Below are 24,247 nucleotides of genomic sequence, written 5' to 3'. Positions count from 1 at the left end.
ACTATTCTATTATTAAATGTCGTCGCTATTCAATTTATATCGATTTTTTCCGATTATTGGATTTCGATTAAATTTCGAACGGTACCTTTTTTCGTGTAGATTATTAGTAGATTATGTGGTTTTTACAGAGATTTTTGGGAAATTTTATTTAAAAAAATGGTACTAGTCCTAAATCACCCCGCCACTTTTTTTTATTTGTGTATTATTTCCCCTCATTTCAATATTATCCATTTTAATAAAACGTGATGTCCATTTTCCATCTTTAGGCTTAAAAATGGTTATTTCCTAAGCCTTAAAATACAAAAACTCCACACGTTTTTATTTGAAAATTTATTTAAATTTAAAGAAAAAAGTGGCGGGGTGATTTAGGACTAGTAACAAAAAAATTTTAAAAAGTTTGGATTGAAATTGAAAATTTCCTGATTTTTTTCTTTTTTTTTTGACAAATTTAAAATTTTTTCAGAATTTTTCGTAAATTTAAAAAAAAATTAGCCGATTTTCTTTTGAAAAAGGCGAAAAAAAATTCCAATTTTATTTTTTTGGAAAAGCCTAAAATTAAAAAATAAAACCCAAAAAATTCCCTAATTTCTTCTAAAATGTTTCAAAAAACGCAAAAAAAAATTTCAAAATTTTTTTTTCGGAAATTCTGAGAACTTTCGGGTTCGTTTTGAATTTTTTTTCTAAAATTAAATAAAGCGAATTTTTTTTTGATTTTTTCAGAAATTTTCAAAAAAAAATCGGATTTTTCGAAAATTCCAACAAATTTTTTTCAGAATTGTCAGAAAATTTTGAAATAAATAATTTGAAAATTTTGGAAACTTCCAGCTTTCTTTTGAAAATCCCAAAAAATTTATTAGAAATTTTAGGAAAAATCAAAAAAAAATTCGAATTTTTCTGATATTAAATCGCCAAATTTTCAAAAAAATTAATTCAAAAAGCCCAAAATTTAAAAAAATTCAGATTTTTCTGATATTTTCAGAACTTTTTAAACTTCCGGAAATTTATATTTTTCTCTGAAAGTATTCAGGAGTTTTTCAGAAAAAATTCAAAAAATAAATTTTCGGATACTATTAAAATTTGAATTTTTCTTGTTTGAAAAGATTTAAATATTTCTAGAACTTTTGGATTTTTTTTATTAAAAAATACTGAAACAAATTTTTCTTTAATTTTTTAAATCCGAAAATTTTTCCGAAATTTTATTTTTTTTTGGCTTAATTCAATTTTTTTTAAAGCTTTTTTTTTATTTTAAAATTTTCAAGACACCGCCTCCAAACTGCCAACTTCGCCTATCAAATCAGATTCAACACTCCAATCTTTTTCGTCAATGTAATGATATATCAGGTAATAGTGACTGATATTAATTGAGAAAAAAGAACAAAAAAAAATGGGAAAAAATAATTTAATTTCAAATAGGTTAATTTTCAGAAGGATATCGATGATATTAATAGCGAAGTGGATCAGTACAGATGAGCTTTGTGTTGGTGAGTTGAGTTGGAGAATTCTGAAAATATTGAATTTTAGAAAAAAAATTTCAAAATTTTTTTTAGACTTAAAAAAAAAAAACTTTTTTTTTTTGTAGTTTTGAAAAACATTTCTTATCAAAATTTTCATTTTTTTACTACAAAAATATTTAGGAAATTTTTCAGATTTTCAGAAAAATTTCTGGGAAATTTTCGGATTAAAATAATCTCGAAAGTTCTAAAAAAATTAAAATTTTTCCGGATTTTTTTCAGAAAATTTTTGACAAAAAAAATTACTATCGGAAAAATCTTCAACTTTTTCTTTTTTTCCTACGAAAAAACTTTTTTCTAGATTTTTGGAAATTTTTCAGATTTCGGATTAAAAAATTCTGAATATTGTTCAGATAATTTTTGAAGAAAAAAATCCAAAAATTCTGAAAATATTTCAAAATTTCTGAATATTTTTTAAGAAAAAAATTACATGACACGGGTGGAATGGCTTCAGAGATTAAATAAAATTTCAATTGTCAAATAAATTACTCACTATTTCTGAACAGTTTCCACGAGTAATCCGTGGTTTTAACTTCATATTTCGAATTATCGAAATGTTTGTCCCAGGTGGAAGATGTCGCAGCATTCTTGTCTGGTCTAACAATTCCTACGATTTCCATGGAATTCAAGCAATTAAATTCATTTACAACCTGCAACGATAAAAACAAATTAATAATGAAGAATACAAGGTCTCACTCCACCTCAGCCAACGATTTGAATTCATCTTCTTCCATTTGATTTTTACAATAATTCATCAATATATTCTCCAACAAATCTCGATCAAATTTTTTCAACAGACGTATACAATCTGTCACTGTAAGGCCATCCATTTTCACATTCGTCAGTTTGAACAATTTCGTAAAACTCTCGATTTGAAACAAAATAGTTTCGAGGACAGAAGCACCCAGTCCATTTGAGTCGGCAGAGTTCAAGTGGAAAAATGAGACGGTTAGGTTTTCCAATGATTTTTGTTTTTCGCTATACATGTAGAATAAAAAATTGTAAATTTTGTAGAATCCATCATCATCGAATAAAGCAGTATTTTTACGTATCAAAGGCAGCCATCCTTCACCTTTTCTCCCGAATTCAAAGCGTTCATTATCTATTTCGAATTGAAACAACCAATCATTGCGAATTTTCAGAAGCACCGTATTGAATTTTCTAGAATGCTCATAGACTTTCATGATAGTCTTCAGGGATGTTTCAGCGAGTGGAATCCTGAAATCAAAAATTTACAAATATTTATCTCAATTTTTCAAAACATACGTGTCGATGAAATTTCCGAAATTTTTATTATTTTTTTTTTACATTTTTTTTTAATTTCCGAAGAATTTCCACGAATTTCTCTTTTTCCCTGAGCTTAAGCAATTTTTGGAAAAAAATTTCGATACTTTTTGAAAATTTCCGACAAAAAAAAATTTCATGGACATTTTTTTCTGGATTTTTAAGAATTTTTGGGAATTTCTCATTTTTCTAAGCCCAAGTCTAAGCTAAGCCTAAGCCTGAGCCTGAGCCTGAGCCTGAGCCTGAGCCTAAGGCCCAAGCCTAATTTTTGATAAATACAAAAAAGTATGCGTCTTTAAAGGGTACTGTACTTTCAAACCGAATTTTTCTTCTAGATAAGTTCTACATTTTTCTTCTGAATTTTTTTCATTTCAAGACTTGTCGGATTTTTTTTTCCCGAAAAATCCAATTTTTTTGAAAAAAAAACTGTTTATTTTTTTCCGAGAAATTTCCACTTTTTTTGGCAATCTCGAAAAAAGTATGTATTTTTCCAGAAAATTGGAAAATTTCCGTTTTTTTTTAATTCAGAAACTGTTTGGAAATAATTCCAAAAAATGTTTAAAAATTTTTCTGAACAACTTTTTTTTTGAGAATAAAACTTTTGAAATTGTCTGGAAATTTTTCTTCAAAAAATCAGTTTTTTTCAGATTTTTTAAAAGAAATTCCCGGTTTTTCTCTGTAATCTGTATCACAAATCGTGCATTTTCAGCACCTTTTCTTGCTCCAAATGGTCCATCCATCACAGAATTCCGTCCAATTTCATCGTTTCTCATCCAACTCAAAAGCTCCGTGGAATTTGAATTTTCTGCTCCTCGAGCTCCTAGAGCTTCTTCTTTTTCTTCTTGAGAGAAGATATCCGGAATATTCTCAGCAAACTTTCGAGATCCCATATCTCTGAATAAACTGAATTAGTGGCGAGAAGAAGGGAGAAGCTCAACTTTTTTATGTTTTTTTTTGGGGCTCAAAAAGGGAAAAATGGAGCAAAAAACTATTCTATTATTAAATGTCGTCGCTATTCAATTTATATCGATTTTTTCGGATTATTGGATTTCGATTAAATTTCGAACGGTACCTTTTTTCGTGTAGATTATTAGTAGATTATGTGGTTTTTACAGAGATTTTTGGGAAATTTTAGTTGAAAAGTTACAAAAGTGGGACCTGAAAATGTTTAAATTGGAAAAAAATATCGAAAATTAAAATTCTTATTGCTTCTGGTTGACAAATTTCAAATTTTTTTCAGGAATTTTCGAGAAATTAGCCGATTTTCTTTTGAAAAACTCAAAAAAGTTCAAAAAATTCCAATTTTAATTTTTGGAAAAGCCTAAAATTAAAAAATCGCAAAATTCAAGAAAAATGCCGGATATTTTTTTTTAGATCTGATATTTTATAGCAAAAATGTACAGAAAAAATACTCGAATTTTTCGAAAATTCCATAAAACCACTTTATTTTTCAGAATTGTCAAATTGTTTTATGATCGCAAAATGTTCAAAAAATTTTTTTTTTGAAAAGTTCCAAACTTTTTTTTTGCAAAATTTTGAAAATCCCAAAACATTTTTAAAATATTTATTTATATTTTCTGATATTTTAGAATTTTTTTCCAAAAAAACTAGAAAAATTAAAATAAAAAATTTTCGAATTTTTGAAAAAAAATGTTTAATAGATTTTTCTAATACTCTTTTTTAATTAAAAAAATTAATGAATTTTTTTGAATAATTTTTTCTTCAAAAATTTCTCAAATTTTCAAGACACCGCCTCCAAACTGCCAGCTTCACCTATCAAATCAGATTGCTCGTCTGGATTGTGGTAATATATCATATACACTTGTACATCAACACGCTAATCTTTTTCGTCAATGTAATGATATATCAGGTAATATTGACTGATATTAATTAAACAAAAATAACAAAAAAATGAAGAAAAAATAATTTAATTTATAGGTTAATTTTCAGAAGGATATCGTCGAAATTTATCGCGAAGTGGATCATTGTTGAATGAATTTAATTGCCATTGGTTTTTGACATTTCAGACATATTTATCGAGAGGAGAACTGGTACAGACGAGCTTTGTGTTGGGTGAGTTGAGTAGGAGAGAATTCTGAAAAAAATTGAATTTTAGCAAAAATCTTCACATTTTTCATTTTTTTTCCTACAAAAAAAAATTTAATAAACCATTTTTCCCCAGATGTTTAGAACAATTTCTGGAAAATTTTCGGATTAAAAAAATTCTGAATATTCAGATTTTTTCTTTTTCTCAAACATTCGTTTGAAAATTCATGGTAATTTGAAAAAACTTTTTTTCTTGATTTTTGGAAATTTTTTCAGAATTTCGGATTAAAATTATTTTTTGAAAATAAAAAATCCACAATTTCTATTGTTTTTCCTACAAAAAAAAATATTTTTCTTTTCAGATTTTTAGAAAAATTTCTGAATATTGTTCAGATATTTTTTAAAGAAAAAATCCTATCTAAAAATATTCAAATTTTTTTGGATTTTTTCCAGAAAATGTTCGACAAAAAAAAGAAATTTTAGAAATGACTACTTTTTTAATTTTCAATCTAATAATTGAATAAAAAAGGATTTTTTAAGATAAAAATTCGAAAAATGTTTGGTTTTTTTGTGAAAAAAATCAACGATTTCGAATTTGAACTTGAAATTGAACGAATTTGAACGAATCGAACGTATTTTTTCGAAAAAAAAATTCTGGATTTTTTCAAGGAAAAGAACTAAAAATTGATAATTTTTCTCGACTTTTAGTAAAAAAAAAATTTTTCCGTTTTTTTCAGTAAAAATCTACATTTTTCCGGAGCAATTCTGAAAAAAGTCGATGAAAACTCGGAAAAATTCAACTTTTCATGAAAAAAAGTCAAAAAATCGTAAAAACCCCATTTTTTCAATGTTTTGCCAATAAAATACCAACATTTTTTGATTTTCCACTGAAAAAATTAATTTTTTTTTCAAATTTGCTAAATTTCCAGACATTGTCGCCCTGCTGCTCGCCTTGATAGCCCCATTCTACGCAATTTTTGGCTATTTTTTCTCAAAAAATGCGAAAAAAGTGATACGAGCTCTGTCGATTTCAACAATTTCTTCATTTATTCCAGTCATTATTACAATGTTCATTATTCATTCAACAAATACTCAAGAACCAAAAAATGAAGAACAATTTTTATATTATACAGAAGCTGATTGGAGCCTATTTTGTGAAACTCTTGGATGCTTTTTGAGTGGGTTTTTTGACATTTTTTCGATGAAAAATTGAAGTTTAGAACGATTTTTAGAATAAATTTGTGTATTTTTCTGATTTTTACTGTTAAATTGTGTAAAATTTGAATCGAAATTTTTTTTACCTAAAATTTTGAAAACTACACAATTTTTACGAGAATTTAAAAAATTTCCATTTTTTAGCTGAAAACTCGAAAAAAAATTTTTTTTCAAACAACTGAAAATTTCAGATTTTTTCTGAAAAACTGAGTTTCTATGTAGAAATTAGATTTTTTTTTTAATTTTAAGAAAAACTGAATTTTAGAACGATTTTAAGGCTAAATTTCTGTAATTTTCTGAATTTTTTCCGATTTTTCCTACTAATTTAAGCACAATTTGAGCCAGAATCGAAATTTTTTTTACCTAAAATTTTGAAAACTACACAATTTTTACGAGAATTTAAAAAATTTCCATTTTTTAGCTGAAAACTCGAAAAAAAATTTTTTTTCAAACAACTGAAAATTTCAGATTTTTTCTGAAAAACTGAGTTTCTATGTAGAAATTAGATTTTTTTTTTAATTTTAAGAAAAACTGAATTTTAGAACGATTTTAAGGCTAAATTTCTGTAATTTTCTGAATTTTTTCCGATTTTTCCTACTAATTTAAGCACAATTTGAGCCAGAATCGAAATTTTTGTACCTAAAATTTTGAAAACTACACAATTTTCACCAGATTTCAAAAAAAATCGATGTTTTTAAAATTAAAAACCGAAATGTTCAATTTTTGCCTGAAAAACTGAATTTCTATGCAGAAATTGAATTTTTTTTTGATTTTCTCGTACGGAAACCAAATTTTAAAATTTTTTCATTGAAACAACTAAAAAATTCAAAAATTTCTACAAAAAAAACTGAAAGATTTCTTCGAAATATTATTTTTTTAATAATTTTCACTCAAAAATTGTAAAATTCAACTGAAAATTCGTTTTTTCAATTTGATCAGTTATGGCGACAAATTCAGAATCTTCAATTTGTTTCAAATTTATTTTCTAATTTTTTCTGAGAAAATCAAATGAAACCTTGATTTTTTTCGATTTTTTGTCAACAATTTAGGAAAAAAAACCTCGAATATTTCTCGAAATTCACATAATTAGCCAATTAATTTTCTTAAATTTCGCAAAAATCATCTGAAAATTGAATTTAAATTTGAATATCACTCTAAAAATTGCGGGAAATCGCAGAAAATCAATTTTTCCAAAGATTTTTATTCTTTTCCATTTTTTTTTTAATTTTAAATCCAATTTCAGTGGCTCTAACAACACACATCTGTATGGTAGAGCATCGTCACTCATTGGAGCGTCAGCTGAGCCAACGGCGTCGAAGACAACTGCATAATGCTCTAATGTCTTCCTGCAAACAGGATATTGCAATGGCGATTCGCGCAAGAATGACTGTTATTTAATAATTTTATTTTATGGGAAATTGCTTTAAAACATGCCTATGGTACAACAATAACCAAATATCATAGTAAAAAAATTCAAAAAATTATTTCAAATTTTTTAATGATTTTTTTTAATTGAAAAAATCTCAGTTTTTGACTTGACTTTCCTATTTGAATTTCCGCCAATATTTCATTTTTTTTTCTTAATTTTCACCGATTTTCTAAGTTTTCAGTGTATTTTTACAAGAAATTCGAAGAAAAAGTCAAAACAGATGCAAATTTTTGGTTTAAAAGCTACTTTAAAAGCGTAAATCCGTGAAATTAATCAATTCAGGTTCGAAATCGCATAAATGCGTTTTTTAAATTTTTTTTTTTTACCAAAAACTAGAAGATTTCTTCAAAAAATTGGGTTTTTTCCAATTTTATCACTTTTGGCGATAATTTTTTTAAAGAATCCTCAATAATTTTTTCCAAATTTTCTAGCTCTTTTACGTTCAAAAAATCAACTGAAAAAATTATGTTTTTTTTCTTAAAATTTTACTCGAAATTCTCATAATTTGCTAATTATTTTTCCTAAATTTCGCGCGAAAATCATCTGAAAATTGAATTAAAAATGCTTTTTAATCGAAAATTTAATTTATTTTGACTTTTTCTTCAAATTCCATGTAAAAATACACTGAAAACTTGGAAAATCGGTGAAAAATAAGGCAAAATAACAATAAATAAATAATAAAACGGAAATTCAAATCGGAATTTGGCAAAAACTGAGATTTTTTCAATTTAAAAAAAATCATATAAATTTTAGAAATTTTTTTTGAATTTTTTTATCATGATATTCGGTCATTGAGGCACTGGCGCTACACCACCTTTAATAAATACGACTTTTTTATTCATTTTTTTTCCTCAAAATTGAGCTTAAACCCACCCAAAATCCCCCCTAAAACTCCATTGGCTCATCGGCGGCTCTTTTTCTTTTCTCCGCATCGCCTAATTCTTCTTTTTCCTTCTTTCTCTTCTTATCCTTCTTCTTTTTCTTGTGTTTCTTCGGAAATCCTTTCTCCGTCTCATCATCATCAAATCCATATGCGTCGTATTGTTGCCGAACCCGTATTAAATTCAATTTCTCGCTGTACGCCAGATTTGGTTCCTCTTTTCGGCGCTCGAATAGGTGGCGATATCTGGAAAAATTTAATTTTAATTAATTAATCTTATTTTGTGGAATTTTTATCGATTTCGCGCAAAAAATGACAAAAAGAAGTTAAAAATGCCTCCCGTAAATCTACAAAATTAAAGGCGCATGGTCTCTTGCGCTGGTTGGGTCTCACAACGATCACTACAAAAATGCAAGAATTTGTCTGAAAAATAGCGGAAAAATTATTTAAAAGTTTAAAATGTTGGTGTTGACCTGTAAAATTGAATATTTAATCTTATTTTGTGGAATTTTCATCGATTTCGTGCAAAAATTGGACCAAAAACTATTAAAACCGTTGGGTCTCGCAGCGATTTCTACAAAAATAGGAGAATTAATTAAAAAATTTCGGACATTTGATTAAAACGTTCGAAATAGTGGCGATAAGCTTATTTTGTCGAAACTTCACCGTTTTCGTTCAAAAATTGGGCTAAAACTGTTAAAAAATTATTTCCGTAAATCTACAAAATTAAAGGCGCATGGTCTCTATTGATTGTTGAGTCTCGCAACGATCACTACAAAAATGCCAGAATTAATTCAAAAATTTGCGGAAATTGAATTAAAATGTTCGAAAGAGTGGCGCTGTGCTTATTCAGTTGAATTTCCACCGTTTTTGTGCAAAAATTGGCCTAAAACTATTTAAAATGCCACCAGTAAATCTACAAAAATTAAAGGTGCATGGTCCCTATCGTCCGTTGGGTCTCGCAGCGATTTCTACAAAAATGGGAGAAATGTTTAAAAATAGCGAAATTCCGCAATATTTTGCGGAAAACATCAAAATTAATGGGAAATTTCAATTTTAAATCAGAAAAATCTAGAACATCGTCGAATTTGCACCTTTCATCGACGGGCCCAGCAGAAAGCTTGAATCCCTGCATCGAAGAGCTCGTCAAATTCGAAATTTCCTTGTGAATCGGCGGTTTTTCGATGAGAGCTCGCAGTGAGCTCGCCTCTTTCGTCGCGTCCAAGTGAAATTCGCCGATTATATGCGGCAAAAACGAGGAGATTTTCTCCTTAACTCGTCTGCTACCACTGAATCCTCCCTCAACAGGCCCGAGCTCGTACGACATGAGAAGATCGTGATTTCCCTGAATTTCGCTGTACGCTGGAATAAAAAATTGGGTTTTGAGCAGATTTTTGAAGAAACTCACGTGGAAGTAGAGCTTTTAATGTGTAAAATGGCTCGTTTTTCGAGCTTTTGCTCTTTACGGGCGGCCCCGAGCAGGCCGATGGCTCGTTCATGCCTGAAATTGTAATTTTAAGCCGGGAGATTTTTAAAATTCAATTAATTTAATTGAAAGAGGGAAAATATTGAAAAAAAAGTGGGATTTTTCCAGCAAAATCCTAGAATTTGAGTGAAAAAGTAAGCTTTTTTTTGGTTTGAAGTTTGTTTTGAAACATTTTTGAGTCAATTTCGCCTAATTTTTGGGGTTTCAGCGGTAAAAAAAAACTTTTTTTTTCAGTTCTAAAGACTAAAAAAGTACAGATTTAGGCCTTTTTTTAAATTTTTTGTTTGAAACTAGATTCGAAACAAGTCATTTTTCGCAATATTCGGCTAATTTCAGTAGTTTCAGAGATTATAAGTCTGCAAAGTTGAAGATGACCACAGGGATTTCAAAAATATTCCAGAAAACTGGAATGTTTCTGGAAAAAAAAAATCGAAAAACTATATAAAAAGTGAAAAAAGGTCAGAAATTCGTTTTTTTTTTTAACTTTTCTTTTGCTTTAATTTGCGCGGGAATTCAAAAATAACTTGGAAAATGCAATATTTCGGAAAAAATTAGCCAGAAACATGAAAATTGGTGTAACGAACAAATTGTGGATAATTTTTGGTCAAAATAGTAAATTTTTAATAACAATAATTCATATTTTATCAACTTTATGCGAAAAATGTATCAAAAAACCAGATTCATCAACGATTTCTTTCAAAAAAACATTAAAAAACGTTTAAAATCGAGAAATTAAAATAAAAATAAAATAAATCCAAAAACGCGCAAAGGCTCCCCACTGACGCGTTTCCCCGATTTGCTTGCGCACTTTCCGTGGCCACTTTTATCCCTTTTTCTCTGTCCTTCTCTCTCCCTTTTCGGCAATATTTGGAGGTTTTGCGGGACGGAAATCTTTGCGCACACGGCAACTTATCGATTTTTCATTCTTTTCCGCCCAAAATTCTGCATCTCCGCCAACTTCTGCGGCTCCAATTTCCTTGAAACCTCGATTTTATTACGAAAATTTGAATTTTTACCCTTTTTCACATTTATCTTTCAGGGGTATCACAAGATGACCGACTCCAAATATTTCACCACCACAAAGAAAGGTATTTTTATATCGTTTTCAATGAATTTAACTCAAATTTCCAATTTTTATTGCAGGAGAAATATTCGAACTGAAAAATGAGCTCAACTCTGACAAAAAGGAGAAGAAAAAAGAGGCTGTGAAGAAGGTTATCGCCAGTATGACAGTCGGAAAAGACGTCAGCGCTCTATTTCCCGATGTGGTGAATTGTATGCAGACGGATAATGTTGAATTGAAGAAATTAGTCTATCTGTATTTGATGAATTACGCGAAATCGCAGCCTGATCTCGCGATTATGGCGGTTAACACGTTTGTTAAGGTAGGGGAGACAGCTTGAGAAGGTTCAAAAGTAGAAAATTGGCTCAAAAAGTTGTAAAAATTGCTCGAAAAGCTGAAAATTCGCTCAAAAAGCTGAAAATTTTGCTCAAACGCTGAAAATTTGCTCAAATGCTGAAAATTCGCTCCAAAAGCTGAAATTTTGCTTAAATATATAAGAAATTCGCCCAAAAGCTGCAAACACTCCCGCGCGAATTGTCTTTGTTTTTTCTCATTTAAAACTTGAAAATAAAATTATTTTAAATTTAAAAATACCATTATTATCCCAGACGTTTCAGATTTCCCGGCAAAATTCTCCGAATTTTCGTAAAACCGGGGAAAAATTATAAAAATGGCATTTTTCCGGGGAAAAGCAAGAACAAACCAGATTTTTTCAGCTTTTTTCGGTCGTTTTTCGGAAATTTTTAATAATTTTGCACTTTTTTCAGGACTGTGAAGATCCAAATCTTGAGAAAATAGTGGAAATTTTCCCCAAAAAGCTGTTAAATTTGCAGAGGAGCAACTTTTTATCACTTTTGAGAGGAAAATTACATTTTTTGCGGGTTTTTTCCTTCAGTTCATTTTTACTCAAAAAGCTGTTAAACTTGCTTAAAAACTGTAAAAATGCCCCGCGCGAATTTTTTTTTTGTTTTTTCTCGTTTAAAGCTTGAAAATAACATTTTTTAAATCAAAAATACCATAATTTTCCTCGAAAAATCATTAAAATGACAATTTTCCGGGAAAAAAACAGGAAAAAACCGATTTTTCAGCTTTTTTCGGTCATTTTTCGGAAATTTTCAATAATTTTCCTAATTTTTCAGGACTGTGAAGATCCGAATCCTCTAATCCGTGCACTTGCTGTCCGTACAATGGGATGTATTCGCGTTGAAAAGATCACCGAATACCTCTGTGATCCTCTCCGTCGATGTATGAAGGATGAGGATCCATACGTTCGAAAAACCGCCGCAGTCTGTGTTGCAAAGCTTCACGACATGAATCCGGCTCTTGTGAAGGAGCAGGGATTCGTTGAGTTGCTCAACGATCTACTCTCCGATGCCAATCCGATGGTTGTGGCGAATGCGGTTGCCGCGTTGACTGAAATGAATGAGCAACAGACTGTAATTGAAGTGAATAGTCAAATGGTTAATAAACTATTGACTGCGTTGAATGAGTGTACTGAATGGGGACAAGTATTCATTTTGGATGCTCTTGCAGGTAAAAATTCAGCAAAAAAGTGTTGAAAATCGTGGAAAAAAAGTGAAAAAATCGTAAAATTGAGCAATTTTTCACCTAAAAAACTTAAAAAAAGCTTTCAAGGTGTGTAGTCGAATTTTTTCAAATTGCCTTATTAGACTCAAAATTGTCTGAAAGCATCGAATTTTGTTAATGAAACTTCTCGATCGATTTTTTACACTTTAGAATTCCAGCTTCAAGAGATTAAAAAAAACCAGAAAACCTACATATAAATAAGATTTTTCGGTTTTCAAATTCTTTATCTGCCGATCCTGACGAATTTCGCATGAAAAAGCTAGAAAATTGTATTTTTTTTTCCTAGAAAACCCCAAATTTACAATAAAAACCTCTAATTTCAGATTTCAGAGGCGAAAACTCGAAATTGATATTCAAAATAGCTTCAAAACCGAGAAAAATCCAATAAAATAAATAATATAGTTCTGAAAAACGCTTTAATTTTAAAATTTCGAAGTAAAACATTTTTTTTCTTCCTAGAAAATTAGAAAAAATCTGCAAAAATTTAATTTTCTGATAGTTTTTTTTTTGAGAAAAATTGAAAATTTGCAGTTGGAAAAAAAAAGAAAATTGAAATCCAGAGAAAAATCTGAAAACAAATCGAAATTTTATAGTTTTTAACAGAAAAAAAATCGATTTTTTACACTTTAAAATTATAGCTTGAAGAGATTTCTAAAAAACGAGAAAATTCAATTATTAGCTTACATTTTCTATTAAATACAAAATTTAGATTTTTCGGTTTTCAAATTCTTTTGCTGCCGATCCTGACGAATTTCGCATGAAAAATCTTGAAAATTGTATTTTTTTTCTAAGAAAACCCCAAATTTGCAACAAAAACCGCTACTTTCGAATTTCAGCGGCGAAAAGTCTTTATTTTTCCGAAACTGATAGTGAAAATAGGTTTAAAAAGCACAGCAAAACGTTTTAATTTTGATATTTCAAAGTATTTCTATGACAAAAAATTCCAGAAACTTTATGAAAATTCTGATCTGATACTCAGTTTTAGTAATATAAGCCGGTTTTTTCCTCAAAAAACCAAAAGTTGAAAAAAAATTCCATTAAAAACTTAGACCTGAAAAATAAAAAATTCTAGAGAAATTTCTAATTTTTTGCTCAATTTGCAAAAAAAAAAACTCCAAAAAATCTTAAATTCCAGGCTACATATTTCCACCATTTTTTTTTGGTTTTTTCTCTCGAAATTCTAGTTCTTCATCATTTTTTCTATTATAGAGACGCAGAAAAATGCGTATTTTTGAAATTGATGTGTGCAAGTGCGCTCCACGGCCAACTGTTAGGTCTCGTTAGGCATTTGGCGGCAAAACGCTAAATTTTTTGTAAAATTCGGCTCAAACATCTGTAAAAACAATTTTTTCCAAAAAATGAAGAAAAATCTGCAAAAATTTCATTTTCTGATGGATTTTTGAGAAAAATCGCAAATTTATAATTTTTTTTTTCAGGAAAATTGAAAACTCCCGAGCTTCTACTAGGAAAAATCTAAATCGCGCTTGCATGAAAATTGTAGGAAATTTGCAAATTTTCGATTTTCCAAAAAATCCTAAATTTCAGGCTAAAACAATTTTTAAAAATGCAAATTAATTTCAAATAATCAAATTCTTTAAAAAAAATCGTTTTTTTTTTCGATATTTTTGGTTTTTAGCTTCGAAATTCCAGCCATTTTTGCTCAATTTTCCATAAAATCTTAAATTCCAAGTTGAAAAACTTGAAAAAAAAAGAATTAATTTAAAATAATTAAATTCTTTTAAAAAAATCGTTTTTTTTTCGATTTTTCCGATTTTTAACATTGAATTCCCGCCTTTTTGCTCAATTTTCCAAAAAAAAAATCTAAAATTCCAGGCTAAAAAAATTAAAAAATGCAAATTAATTTCAAAAAATAAAATTCGAGAAAAAACGTTTTTTTGTTAAATTTTTTTAAAAAGATTTTTCAAAATTTTTAACATCGAAACTCCCGCGTTTTTGCTCAATTTTCCATAAAATTTTTAAATTCAAGCTAAGAAAGTTAAAAAAAAGCGTTTTTTTTTGTTGATTTTTTCCGGCTTTTTTCCAAAAAAAAAAATCTAAAATTCCAGGCTACACCCCACGAGACGAACGTGAAACTCAAAACATTTGTGAGCGAATCTCTCCCCGTCTGGCTCACGCCAACGCCGCCGTCGTTCTCTCCACCGTAAAAGTGCTCATGAAGCTGATCGACATGATGCCAGCAGATTCGGACTTTATCACCCAACTCACGAAGAAGCTCGCACCACCAATGGTTACCCTGCTCTCGGCGGAGCCCGAAATTCAATATGTCGCACTGCGAAACATCAATTTGATCGTTCAAAAACGCCCCGACATTTTGAAACAAGAAATGAAGGTGTTCTTTGTGAAATATAATGATCCGATTTATGTGAAAATGGAGAAGCTGGATATTATGATTCGACTGGCTCAACAGAATAATATCGCTCAAGTGCTCAGTGAGCTCAAGGAATATGCCACCGAGGTTGATGTGGATTTTGTTCGGAAATCTGTTAGAGCAATTGGAAGATGTGCTATTAAAGTTGAAGCTAGTAGTGAGCGATGTGTTCAGACCCTGCTGGAGCTCATTCAGACAAAAGTCAACTATGTTGTACAAGAAGCCGTCGTTGTGATTAAGGATATCTTTAGAAAATATCCGAATAGATATGAGAGTATTATTTCTGCACTCTGTGAGAATCTGGACACGCTGGATGAGCCTGAAGCCCGGGCTTCAATGATTTGGATTATTGGAGAATATGCTGAGAGAATTGATAATGCTGATGAGCTCCTCGAGAGTTTTGTTGAAGGATTCCATGATGAGAATACTCAGGTTCAACTGCAACTTCTCACCGCTGTCGTCAAGCTTTTCCTGAAGCGTCCCGGAGTTGCTCAGGCTCTTGTACAACGTGTGCTCTCACTGGCCACTCAGGATAGTGATAATCCGGATCTTCGAGATCGTGGATTCATCTATTGGAGACTTCTGTCTGCTGATCCAGCTGCGGCGAAAAATGTTGTGCTCACTGAGAAGCCGCTTATTTCGGAGGAAACTGATCTACTTGAGCCATCGCTTTTGGAGCAACTTGTTTGTCATATTGGAACACTGGCTTCTGTCTATCATAAGCCACCATCGGCGTTTATTGATCCGGCAAAGGCACCGCTTCGGCAGATTAATCCGATTCCGGCGGCGAAATTGTGGGTTTTTTTGGGGATTGGAGTTCCTGTAAAATCGGGCAAAAAAAAAATTTTTTTTTTCAGAAAATGAAGAAAAAAAAAACAAGAAAACAATCGGAAAACTGTATTTTCTGTTAAATTTTTCGAAAAAAATCCAAAAATCCGCAGATTTTACTAGAAAAAATCTGGAAATTTTCCTTTTCTCATAGATTTTTAAACAAAACTCGAATATTTATAGTTTTTTTTTTTAAACAAAAAAAAACATTTTATTTTCAAGAAAATGGAAAAATCCCGAGCTTTTACTAGAAAAATGGAAAAAAAAAATCATTTTTCGAGAAAAAAAAACAAGAAAAAATCGGAAAACTGTATTTGCTGTTAGACTTTTTGAAAAAATCGAAAAATCCCGAGCTTTTACTAGAGAAAATCGAAATTTTACAGTTTTTCACTGGAAAAAAGTAGGTTTCTTCAGAAAATGAAGAACAAAAAACAGAAAAAAAATCAGAAAAATTCATTTTCTTTTTCGAAAAAAATAAAGTTTTTTAAACAGAAAAATAGAGAAATCCCGAGCTTTTACTAGGAAAAGTTTGAAAAAAATCAATTTCTGTAAATTTTTCAAAAAAAAAGAAGATTTTTTATTCATTTTCTGATAGACTTTTCGACAAAAATCTAAAATTTACAATTAAAAAAAAATCGATTTTTGATTTTTCAGAGAAATCGATATATTGCAAAGTTTTTAATAAAAGAAATCGAAAAAAAACTGAAATTTAATTTTCTGATCGATTTTTTTACAAAAAAACTTATTTTTTTGCAAGAAAGTTGAGAAATCCCGAGCTTTTACTAAAAAATTTTGAAAGAAATCGAAATTTTACAATTTTCTAAAATTCTAAACTACAAAATAATAATAAAAATATCAATAATTTCAGTGGATCCAGTCTTCTCGACACGTCATCAACACCAAATGCTGCAAGAAATGGCTCAGCAGCTGCTCCAACAGTTATTCCATCTCAAGATCAAGTTATTGCAGATCTTCTGTCACTTGATTTAAATGCTCCAGCCGCTAGTGCAAATACAGGAGCTTTTGGTGGAGCAATGAGCGGAACAACTTCTATGGGTGGCCTCGATGATCTACTGGGTCTTGGTGGAGATCCGATGCCAGCTGCTCCAACAAACTCGGCTTCCTATAATCCATTTGATGGTCTTGGTGGACTTGGAGGAGCTGCTCCAGCTGCACCACCTTCCCAACAGCCAGCTTCAATTGGAGGACTCGCTGAAATTTTTGGATCTGGTGGATTCGGTGGATCTTCTGGAATCACTTACCCCAAGGAATTATGGTTGGATGCTTCGAAAGCAATGGGAATGCAAGTGGAAGGAACATTTGTTCGACGTGGTGGAAAAATATTCATGGAAATGACAATTACGAATCGAGCAATGCAGGCGATTTCTGGATTTGCACTGCAATTTAATAAGAATTCGTTTGGGCTGATTCCGGTGGAACAAGTCAATCCGGCACCTATTTTGCCGAATCAATCGCAAAATGTACGCGGGATTTTGATAGATTTTGTGTGAAAAATTGGAAAACAACCTGAATTTTGGCTTAAAAATGGAGACTTTTCGAATATTATCAGTTGAAAAGCTTCGAAATTTTTTTTTTTCGAAATTGTCTAAAATATTACAAAACTAATTTTTAATGAAATTTCAAAAAAAATCGAACAAAAAACTTAAATTCTCGAAAAATGCGATTTTTTGTGAAAATTCGATAAGCTTTTTATTTAAAAAAAAAATTCCCCCGAAAAAATTAAAATGTTCAGTGAAAAATCCAAAAATATGGGATTTATCTTCATTTTTAAACTAAAAATCGATACTTTAGACTTAAAAAAAAATCGATTTTTTTAGTGAAAAATTTAAAAATGCGGGTTTTAACCAATTTTTCTTTATTTTTTATACTAAAAATCGATATTTTCTACTTTTTCAAAAAAAAAACGAATTTTTATTTTAACATGATATTTAGCGGGGTTTTCGTTAAACTAAACTGTGAATTCCAATTTTTTGCCAATTGTTGAGTTAATTTATTTTTCGAAATTGTCTAAAAATACTTTTAAAAATCAATTTTTAAACAAATTTCAAAAAAAAATTGAATTTAAAACATAAAATTCTTGAAAAATGGGATTTTTTGAACATTTACAGTTTTTTTTAACGAAAAAAAAATTCCCCCGAAAAAGTCGAAATTTACAATTAAAAATTCGAAAATATGGGTTTTTTTCTTAATTTTTATACTAAAAATCGATTTTCTCAACTTTTTTCAAAAAAAATTAAATATTTTCGGACCTAGTTTAGATTTTAACATGAGTTTCAGCGGTTTTTTGATAAAATAAGCTGTTTTTGAATTAATTAATTTTTTTGGTGTTTGAAAATTTCAAAAATTGAAAAAAAAAACAAAACTAAAACCTTTCTCAAAAAAAGAGAAAAATTTACGTTAAAATCTCAATAAATTCGAATTTTATTCGAAAAAAATGTTGTAAAATTTAAAATTTTTCACGAATTTATGCCAAAAAATTTTGGGAACCCAAAAAGTTTCTAATTTTTTGGATTTTCCAAAAAAAACATATAAAAATTCCTTTAAAACCTCAAAAAAATCAATAATTCGTTTAATTTTCCAGTACACAATCGCCTGTGACACGACGGGAGCAGTTCAAGTGACAACTCCACTCACAAATCTTCAAGTAAGTTGTAGTTTGTAGTATGTACAGAAAACTCTTTTTTTTTTTTTGAAAAACCAAGTTTTTTCCTATTTTTCAAGCTGAAAATCGATGTTTTGAGTCAAAAAAAAAAAGTGAAAAAAAATCAATAATTTAACGAAAAAACATGTTTTTTTTTTACATTCAAAAATGTATTTTTTTTAATCCTGACCTGTAAAAATTGCAAATTTAAAAAAAACCAACAAAAAAAAGCATTTTGAATTTGATTTATTGAATAATTTAACGAATTCGACACAAAAAAACCACGAAAACACAAAAAAATAATTAAATATACCGAGCCTGTGTAAAATACGAGGAAATAATTTCATTCTCAACTGCATAGAAAATTGTGCTCATCAATTGAGCATCAGTTGCCTGAGTATATTTCATATAATAACTTTTCTTATCATTATTCTCCTTCAAAATCTCCTTGAAACGACTTCGAATCGCATCCTTCAAATGATCATAATTCTCCGGTTTTCCCTTTTTTCCCTCTTTTTGAACTTTTGGAGGAATTCCGAGCACCTTCTCGAGCTGCCGCTTCCCATCTTCTTTCTGCATCATTTCTCGGCAAATCTCCTCGAATCGATCCTGTTTATTGAAGAATATCATTACCGTACACTCGTCGACTCCGTTCATTTCGAGAACTAGCTGAAAATCGATTAATTAATCGGAAATTTCCAATAAAAATTGGATTTTTTTCCAGATTTTTCCAAAAAAATCGGATTTTTTTCAAAAAAAATCGGATTTTTCCAGATTTTTTCCAGATTTTTCCAAAAAAAATTGGATTTTTCCAGATTTTTCCGAAAAAATTGAATTTTTTCCAGATTTTTCCAAAAAAATTGGATTTTTCCAGATTTTTCCAACAAAATGGGATTTGTTCTGGTTTTTCCAAAAAAAATCGGGTTTTTCCAGATTTTTCCTAAAAAAATCGGATTTTTTCCAGATTTTTCCAAAAAAATCGGATTTTCCATTCTTTTCTCACCTTGAAAATCGCTGCACTCTTGTCCAACACCGTTCGCCCTTTCACATCCTTATCAGGCTCCTGGAATGCGGCCAACGAGGAAACGTAGAGCAAAAAGCAATGTCCATCAGTAGTTAGAAATTGCCGCATGAATTGTGGGATTTTTACCTGAAAAGTGTCATTTTCCACTGAAAAGATTTGCTTTTTTTCAAACTAATTCGCTCTTTTGTCCTCCCATATCGTGAATTTCAACGCGAAGCTGCTTGATTCGGAATTTGTAGCTTTTGAATGAAACTGTTGGCTTACGAACGTGGACTGAAAGTTGTTTGGATTCACGTTGTGTCAGACTCTCTCAATACAGTTTGATCTACAAAAAATGCGGGAAAAATCAGATGAGATGTCTGCGTCTCACCTCCCGCATTTTTCGGAGATCAAAGCGAAATGGGACTTTCTGACTAGGAAAACTTACCAATATCATCATTGGTTAGCTGATAAGAATGCGTGAAAATATTCCGAATTCTTCCCTCGTCTTTCAAAAAGAATCGTGTTCCGTCCTCGATTTTGACAGGCGGTCCCTGATCCAAGCACCGGCGAATCTGTGGATCAGATAATATTTCGATGATGTACGCGCCGTATTCATCCTCGATTTGATTCGATATATCATAGATATCAACTTCTGCCTCGTACAGCTGTGAGCATCGTCTAAGAACCGCCGCAGCTGCTCCAGAGCTTCTCATATGCTCCTCGTCTGTCTCACGAACCTTACGGATCAGTGAGTTGGCCGCAGTGAGCAGATTGATTCGAACTACGTTCTTTAAGTTCTCGAGCTCATAGTTGTCAAAGATCTTCTCGCGATCTATCAGGTTCCAGCTGTCGTCGTACATCTGAAAATGTGGATTTCAAGTTTTGAATTTTGAATTTTAAATTTTAAATTCAAAAAAAATTGAATTCAAACCTGATAACTCTGCGGTTTCTGTATGCAAAGACATTTGAGCTGCCTGACGATCGTCGTCTTGCCGGCTCCTTCGATTCCGAGCATGAAGAAGTGAATTATATCGCCTTCCTGAAGGTTTTTTGTAGTTTAGAAAATGCTTCGTGAGCCCCAATTCGAAAGCTCTTGTGATTTCGGTACACCCCGATAATTGCAAAATTATTGGAGTTTTCCTGAAGTTGGCAAGCCTGCACATTCGTGTAGGCACGAAAATGCCTTCACCGCCTGCCTACAGGCAAAAATCACCACCACTAATTGGAAACCCCTTAAGCTAAATAAAATAGTTTTAAGGTGTTTCTAAATGGTTTTGAGCCAGATCCCCGCCCGCGAAGTTTGTGGCTAGAAGAGCTTGAAATTCGCCTATTGTAGGCACGAAAATGCCTTTACCGCCTGCCTACAGGCAAAACTCATCTCTATTGAGAACTTGGAAACTATAACTAATTGAACTAGTTATCAAAGTATTTCCAATTAGAAATAGTTCTTTGCCAGATACCCGGGAGATTCAAGCTTGTGGCTAGAAGAGCTTGAAATTCTCCTATGCCTGCACGCAAGAATGCCTTCACCGCCTGCCTATAGGCAAAAATCGCCACGGCTAATTGGAAAACCCTTAAGCTAAATAAAATAGTTTTCAAGGCACTTCCAATTAGACATGGTTTTGTGCTAGACGCCTGGGCTTCGTAGTAGGCAAGAATGCCTTCCCGCCTGCCTACAGGTAAATCTCGTCTCTACTGAGAATTACGGTTAACACAATACCGTTTATAATTGGAAAACCGCCTATAACTAATTAAACTAGTTTTCAAGGTATTTCCAATTCTAGCTTGTCCTAGGTTTCCTATCGAAACAATTCGTAAATTCTTCCGCGTAGGCACGGCTGCCTACAGGCATAACTCGCCTTACCTTCTTAGTCTTCTTTTTATTCTGCCCGTTCATCGTCGTAACCGTATCATTGCCGTCTTCCTCTCGGGAGCACAAGGATCCCATCGTGGCGAAGAGTAATCAAGCAGTATCGATTGATGACTGAAATGTTTTGTGTGTGTGTGTGTGCACGAAGGACGACGCCGCGAAGAGTAAAGGCAACGATAGATATGGGGTATTATGTGATTTGTTATCATAAGAAGAAGAAGCAGAGTGATTGAGGATTGAGGAGGCGGCAGGACGATGTACAAAACGTTTAATGCCATCGTAGTAGTGTCTGTGTGTGTGTGTTCTAAACAAACATTACCTCCTTTTTATTGATAAAAAGGTGTTACTCACCGCCATAAACATGGTGCATTTGTGCTAAAAGTGTGATTTTCAGGCGATTTTGAGCCCCAAAAGCTTGAGTTTTTTGCTTCAACATCCGGTTTTTTTTTTGGAAATTTGTTTTTCGTGCGTGCCAATTAAACGGTTTATTATCACTAAACTGGCAAAATTTCCTATTTTCAAAACGTTTTGCCAGTTTAATAATAATAAAAAGTTCAATTGGCACGTAAAAAAAAACTAATGTTCAAAAAAAAAACCGGCAAAAACGAAGGAAACTCGTTAAACAATTAACGTAAAAGTTGATGTGCAAATCTCGTAAATCGACACAACACAGCGCGCTCTAATGAGAATATATTTGGCCGGCATTTAAAAATAGTCGCTTGGGGTGCACATGTAGCGACTTCAAGCTGAAATAGAAAGTGATTGAATTTTTTTGAATTTTTTTCACATAAATATTCGAATTCAGCGAAAAATTTGGGGTCTCCACCTTAAAAAAGTAGATATTTTTCGATTTTCTTGGTGTTTAAAAAACTCAAAAGGCCCTCGGAATTTCAGTTTTATGACAAAAATTCCAATTTCTTCACATTTTGGAGCAAATAACCCAAGCTTTTGGGGCTTAAAATCGCCTGAAAATCACACTTTGAGCACAAATACACCTCGATTTGTTAGCGTTTTACTGTAAAACTCAAAAGCTCCACGGAATTTTCGTTTCCGTAGAAAAATTTATTGAAAAATATTTGAAATTATTTTTTTTTTTTTGAAAATCTCGGAAATTCAAATTATACATCAAAAATTATCACAAAAACTCCAATTTTTGTTTCAGGTTGCCATTAAAAACGACATCAACGCGTTCTACTTTGCCACCACAGTCCCATTGTTGGCCTATTTCCGAGAAGATGGACAAATGGAAAAACGTGAATTCCTTGAGGAATGGAAGAGTATTCCAGAGCAAAATGAGCAACAGTTTACCCTACAGAATACGCATAATATGAATGCTGGTGAGCGGGTTTTTTTCAGGAAATTTTTTTGAAAATTTTTGGATTTTTAACGAAAAATAAGAGTAATATTTCAATTTAAAACTCTGAAAACTGACATTTTTCAATTTTTTTTCAAATAAATCCGTTTTTTTAATAAAATATGAAATTTCAACGAAAATTATTAAAAACCGCTAAAAAAGTTTTTCCAGACAATTTTTCAATTTTTTTAAACCTGATAAAATATTGGAAACTTCAAAAAAATTCCAAAAATGACTTTTTTAAAAAATTTCCAGGAAATTCCAGTTTTTGAAGCACAATCTCGATTTTTACAAAGAAAAATTGTTTTTTGGAATTTTTTCTAATTAAAACTCACAATTTTTCAATTTTTAAACAAAAAGTATCAAACACTTCAAAAAAAAAATGCAAAAAATCTTATTTTTTGCCTTTTTTTTTAGAAAATTGCCAGTTTTGGAGGCATTATTTCGATTTTTACAAAAAAAAAATTAAAGATTATTTTACAGATGTAAAAAAAAGCGAATTTGCAGTTTTTAGAATTTTTCGAAACTTTCGAATAATTCTCCGGTAAATTTACATTTTTGTAAAAAAAAACAAAAAAAAATTCCATTTTTGAACTACAAATCTGTATTTTACAAAATTTTTAAATAAAAAACTAATTTTTTTCTCGAAATTTCCCATTTTTCAGACGCAATTTGCACAAAACTACAACAAAACAACATTCATACGGTGGCACGGCGACAAGTTGACAATCAACAACTTTTGTATCATTCTGTCAAGTATACGAACAATTTGAATGTGCTCTCAGAGCTCAAAGTCAACTCACAGACCACGTCGATTACGGTAGGTTTAACGGATATGCCTACCTGCCTGCCTTATGCCTACCATATGCCTACGTGCCTACCTTCTGCATACAAGCATACCTGTTACTAGATAGAACATTAAATTAAATGCGAAAATATCGGAAATCATCCCAAATTGAATTGTAGGCAGGACCGTAGGCAGGCAGGCATAGGCGGTAGGCAGGCGTGAGCCTGACGACCTATATGTTTTTTTGCAGCTCTCCCTAAAATCGAAGAATCTGATGGCGATTGCAAACATCAATGAAGTATTCCAAGCGCTTCTCAACTGATTTAAATTGCCTTTTCCCCTAAATAATTCTGAATTTCCCCCCAAATTTCACTTCTAATGTATTTTTGATTATTATTATTATTGTGAAAAAATCAGTCTTACCAAAAAAAAATTCTAATTTATTTTTATTATTTCTGCTGAAATTTATCCCCCGCTCCACACACAAGATATTTATTTATTTATTGAATGTTCTATAGATTTTCCAACACAAAAAAGTATAAAAGTTATTGCAATAACCCCCGTTTTTTCCGCTGTGACCGAGAAATTAACAAAAAAAAAGTCGGCCACCGATTTTTTTTGCACCACGACCAGCTGGTGCATTCAATAGACAATATTTTTGGCTGAAAATGGTAGGAAAAACGAGCAAAAATTTTACTGCACCAGATATAGCTTCAAATAGCGTACCAAATTTTTTTGGAGCTATTAGAGTGAGTAATAAGGTTTTTCGTATTGTCTCAGTTTTCATATTTTTTCACACTTCGTATCTGGCATTAGTCTATGAGGTTAAAAATTTCGATTGTTACCACTG

At 31.0% G+C, this 24,247-nt stretch overlaps 4 protein-coding genes and 1 non-coding gene across 5 annotated transcripts; 1 reads left to right on the top strand and 4 right to left on the bottom strand.

Annotated features, from left to right (window-relative positions):
* Positions 1-1,383: 1,383 nt before the first annotated feature.
* Y71H2B.11 (BTB domain-containing protein) lies at positions 1,384-3,689 on the bottom strand. Its single transcript, NM_065187.6, has 4 exons — positions 3,508-3,689; positions 2,213-2,729; positions 2,005-2,161; positions 1,384-1,501 (listed from the first exon to the last, which is right to left on the bottom strand). Exons 2-4 carry the CDS (start codon positions 2,693-2,695, stop codon positions 1,458-1,460), a joined length of 684 nt encoding a protein of 227 aa, NP_497588.2. The 5' UTR covers positions 2,696-2,729; positions 3,508-3,689; the 3' UTR covers positions 1,384-1,457.
* A 1,023-nt stretch (positions 3,690-4,712) lies between these two features.
* mdt-19 (Mediator of RNA polymerase II transcription subunit 19) lies at positions 4,713-9,872 on the bottom strand. Its single transcript, NM_065186.5, has 4 exons — positions 9,774-9,872; positions 9,460-9,727; positions 8,359-8,611; positions 4,713-4,890 (listed from the first exon to the last, which is right to left on the bottom strand). The coding sequence occupies exons 1-3, from the start codon at positions 9,862-9,864 to the stop codon at positions 8,371-8,373; spliced, it is 600 nt and encodes a 199-aa protein (NP_497587.1). The 5' UTR covers positions 9,865-9,872; the 3' UTR covers positions 4,713-4,890; positions 8,359-8,370.
* On the bottom strand, positions 8,757-8,867 carry Y71H2B.12. Its single transcript, NR_101795.1, has one exon. It is a non-coding gene; the product is annotated as an Unclassified non-coding RNA Y71H2B.12 (non-coding RNA).
* Positions 9,873-10,890: 1,018 nt separating the features above from the next.
* Positions 10,891-23,954, top strand: apb-1 (AP complex subunit beta). The gene is made up of 9 exons (NM_001027766.5): positions 10,891-10,939; positions 10,995-11,236; positions 12,054-12,447; positions 14,568-15,684; positions 16,587-17,199; positions 18,321-18,383; positions 22,419-22,593; positions 23,276-23,430; positions 23,648-23,954. Exons 1-9 carry the CDS (start codon positions 10,903-10,905, stop codon positions 23,717-23,719), a joined length of 2,868 nt encoding a protein of 955 aa, NP_001022937.1. The 5' UTR covers positions 10,891-10,902; the 3' UTR covers positions 23,720-23,954.
* On the bottom strand, positions 18,613-21,370 carry gpa-17 (G Protein, Alpha subunit). Its single transcript, NM_001381782.3, has 6 exons — positions 21,251-21,370; positions 20,318-20,425; positions 19,832-20,246; positions 19,577-19,677; positions 19,384-19,530; positions 18,613-19,049 (listed from the first exon to the last, which is right to left on the bottom strand). The coding sequence occupies exons 1-6, from the start codon at positions 21,332-21,334 to the stop codon at positions 18,684-18,686; spliced, it is 1,221 nt and encodes a 406-aa protein (NP_001367936.1). The 5' UTR covers positions 21,335-21,370; the 3' UTR covers positions 18,613-18,683.
* Positions 23,955-24,247: the final 293 nt, after the last annotated feature.

This window comes from Caenorhabditis elegans, chromosome III, assembly GCF_000002985.6.
Source record: "Caenorhabditis elegans chromosome III".
Taxonomy (NCBI): domain Eukaryota; kingdom Metazoa; phylum Nematoda; class Chromadorea; order Rhabditida; family Rhabditidae; genus Caenorhabditis; species Caenorhabditis elegans.
This window is presented reverse-complemented; position numbering and strand designations above follow the sequence as displayed.

Excerpts from the sequence above, each read along its gene's own strand:
- apb-1 (NM_001027766.5), top strand. The coding sequence starts at position 10,903 with ATGACCGACTCCAAATATTTCACCACCACAAAGAAAG. Across the intron at positions 18,384-22,418 it reads CTCCACTCACAAATCTTCAA|GTTGCCATTAAAAACGACAT; the intron begins GTAAGTTGTAGT and ends TTTTTGTTTCAG. Across the intron at positions 22,594-23,275 it reads TACGCATAATATGAATGCTG|ACGCAATTTGCACAAAACTA; the intron begins GTGAGCGGGTTT and ends CCCATTTTTCAG.
- gpa-17 (NM_001381782.3), bottom strand. The coding sequence starts at position 21,334 with ATGGGATCCTTGTGCTCCCGAGAGGAAGACGGCAATGATACGGTTACG. Across the intron at positions 20,426-21,250 it reads ATAAAAAGAAGACTAAGAAG|GAAGGCGATATAATTCACTT; the intron begins GTAAGGCGAGTT and ends AAAAACCTTCAG. Across the intron at positions 19,678-19,831 it reads GCTAACCAATGATGATATTG|TCCACGTTCGTAAGCCAACA; the intron begins GTAAGTTTTCCT and ends AACAACTTTCAG.
- Y71H2B.11 (NM_065187.6), bottom strand. The coding sequence starts at position 2,695 with ATGAAAGTCTATGAGCATTCTAGAAAATTCAATACGGTGCTTCTGAAA. Across the intron at positions 2,162-2,212 it reads AATTCAAATCGTTGGCTGAG|GTTGTAAATGAATTTAATTG; the intron begins GTGGAGTGAGAC and ends TTATCGTTGCAG. Across the intron at positions 1,502-2,004 it reads GTGGAAACTGTTCAGAAATA|AATTCTCCAACTCAACTCAC; the intron begins GTGAGTAATTTA and ends CAATATTTTCAG.
- mdt-19 (NM_065186.5), bottom strand. The coding sequence starts at position 9,864 with ATGAACGAGCCATCGGCCTGCTCGGGGCCGCCCGTAAAGAGCAAAAGC. Across the intron at positions 9,728-9,773 it reads ATTAAAAGCTCTACTTCCAC|CGTACAGCGAAATTCAGGGA; the intron begins GTGAGTTTCTTC and ends TTTTTATTCCAG. Across the intron at positions 8,612-9,459 it reads GCTGGGCCCGTCGATGAAAG|ATATCGCCACCTATTCGAGC; the intron begins GTGCAAATTCGA and ends AAATTTTTCCAG.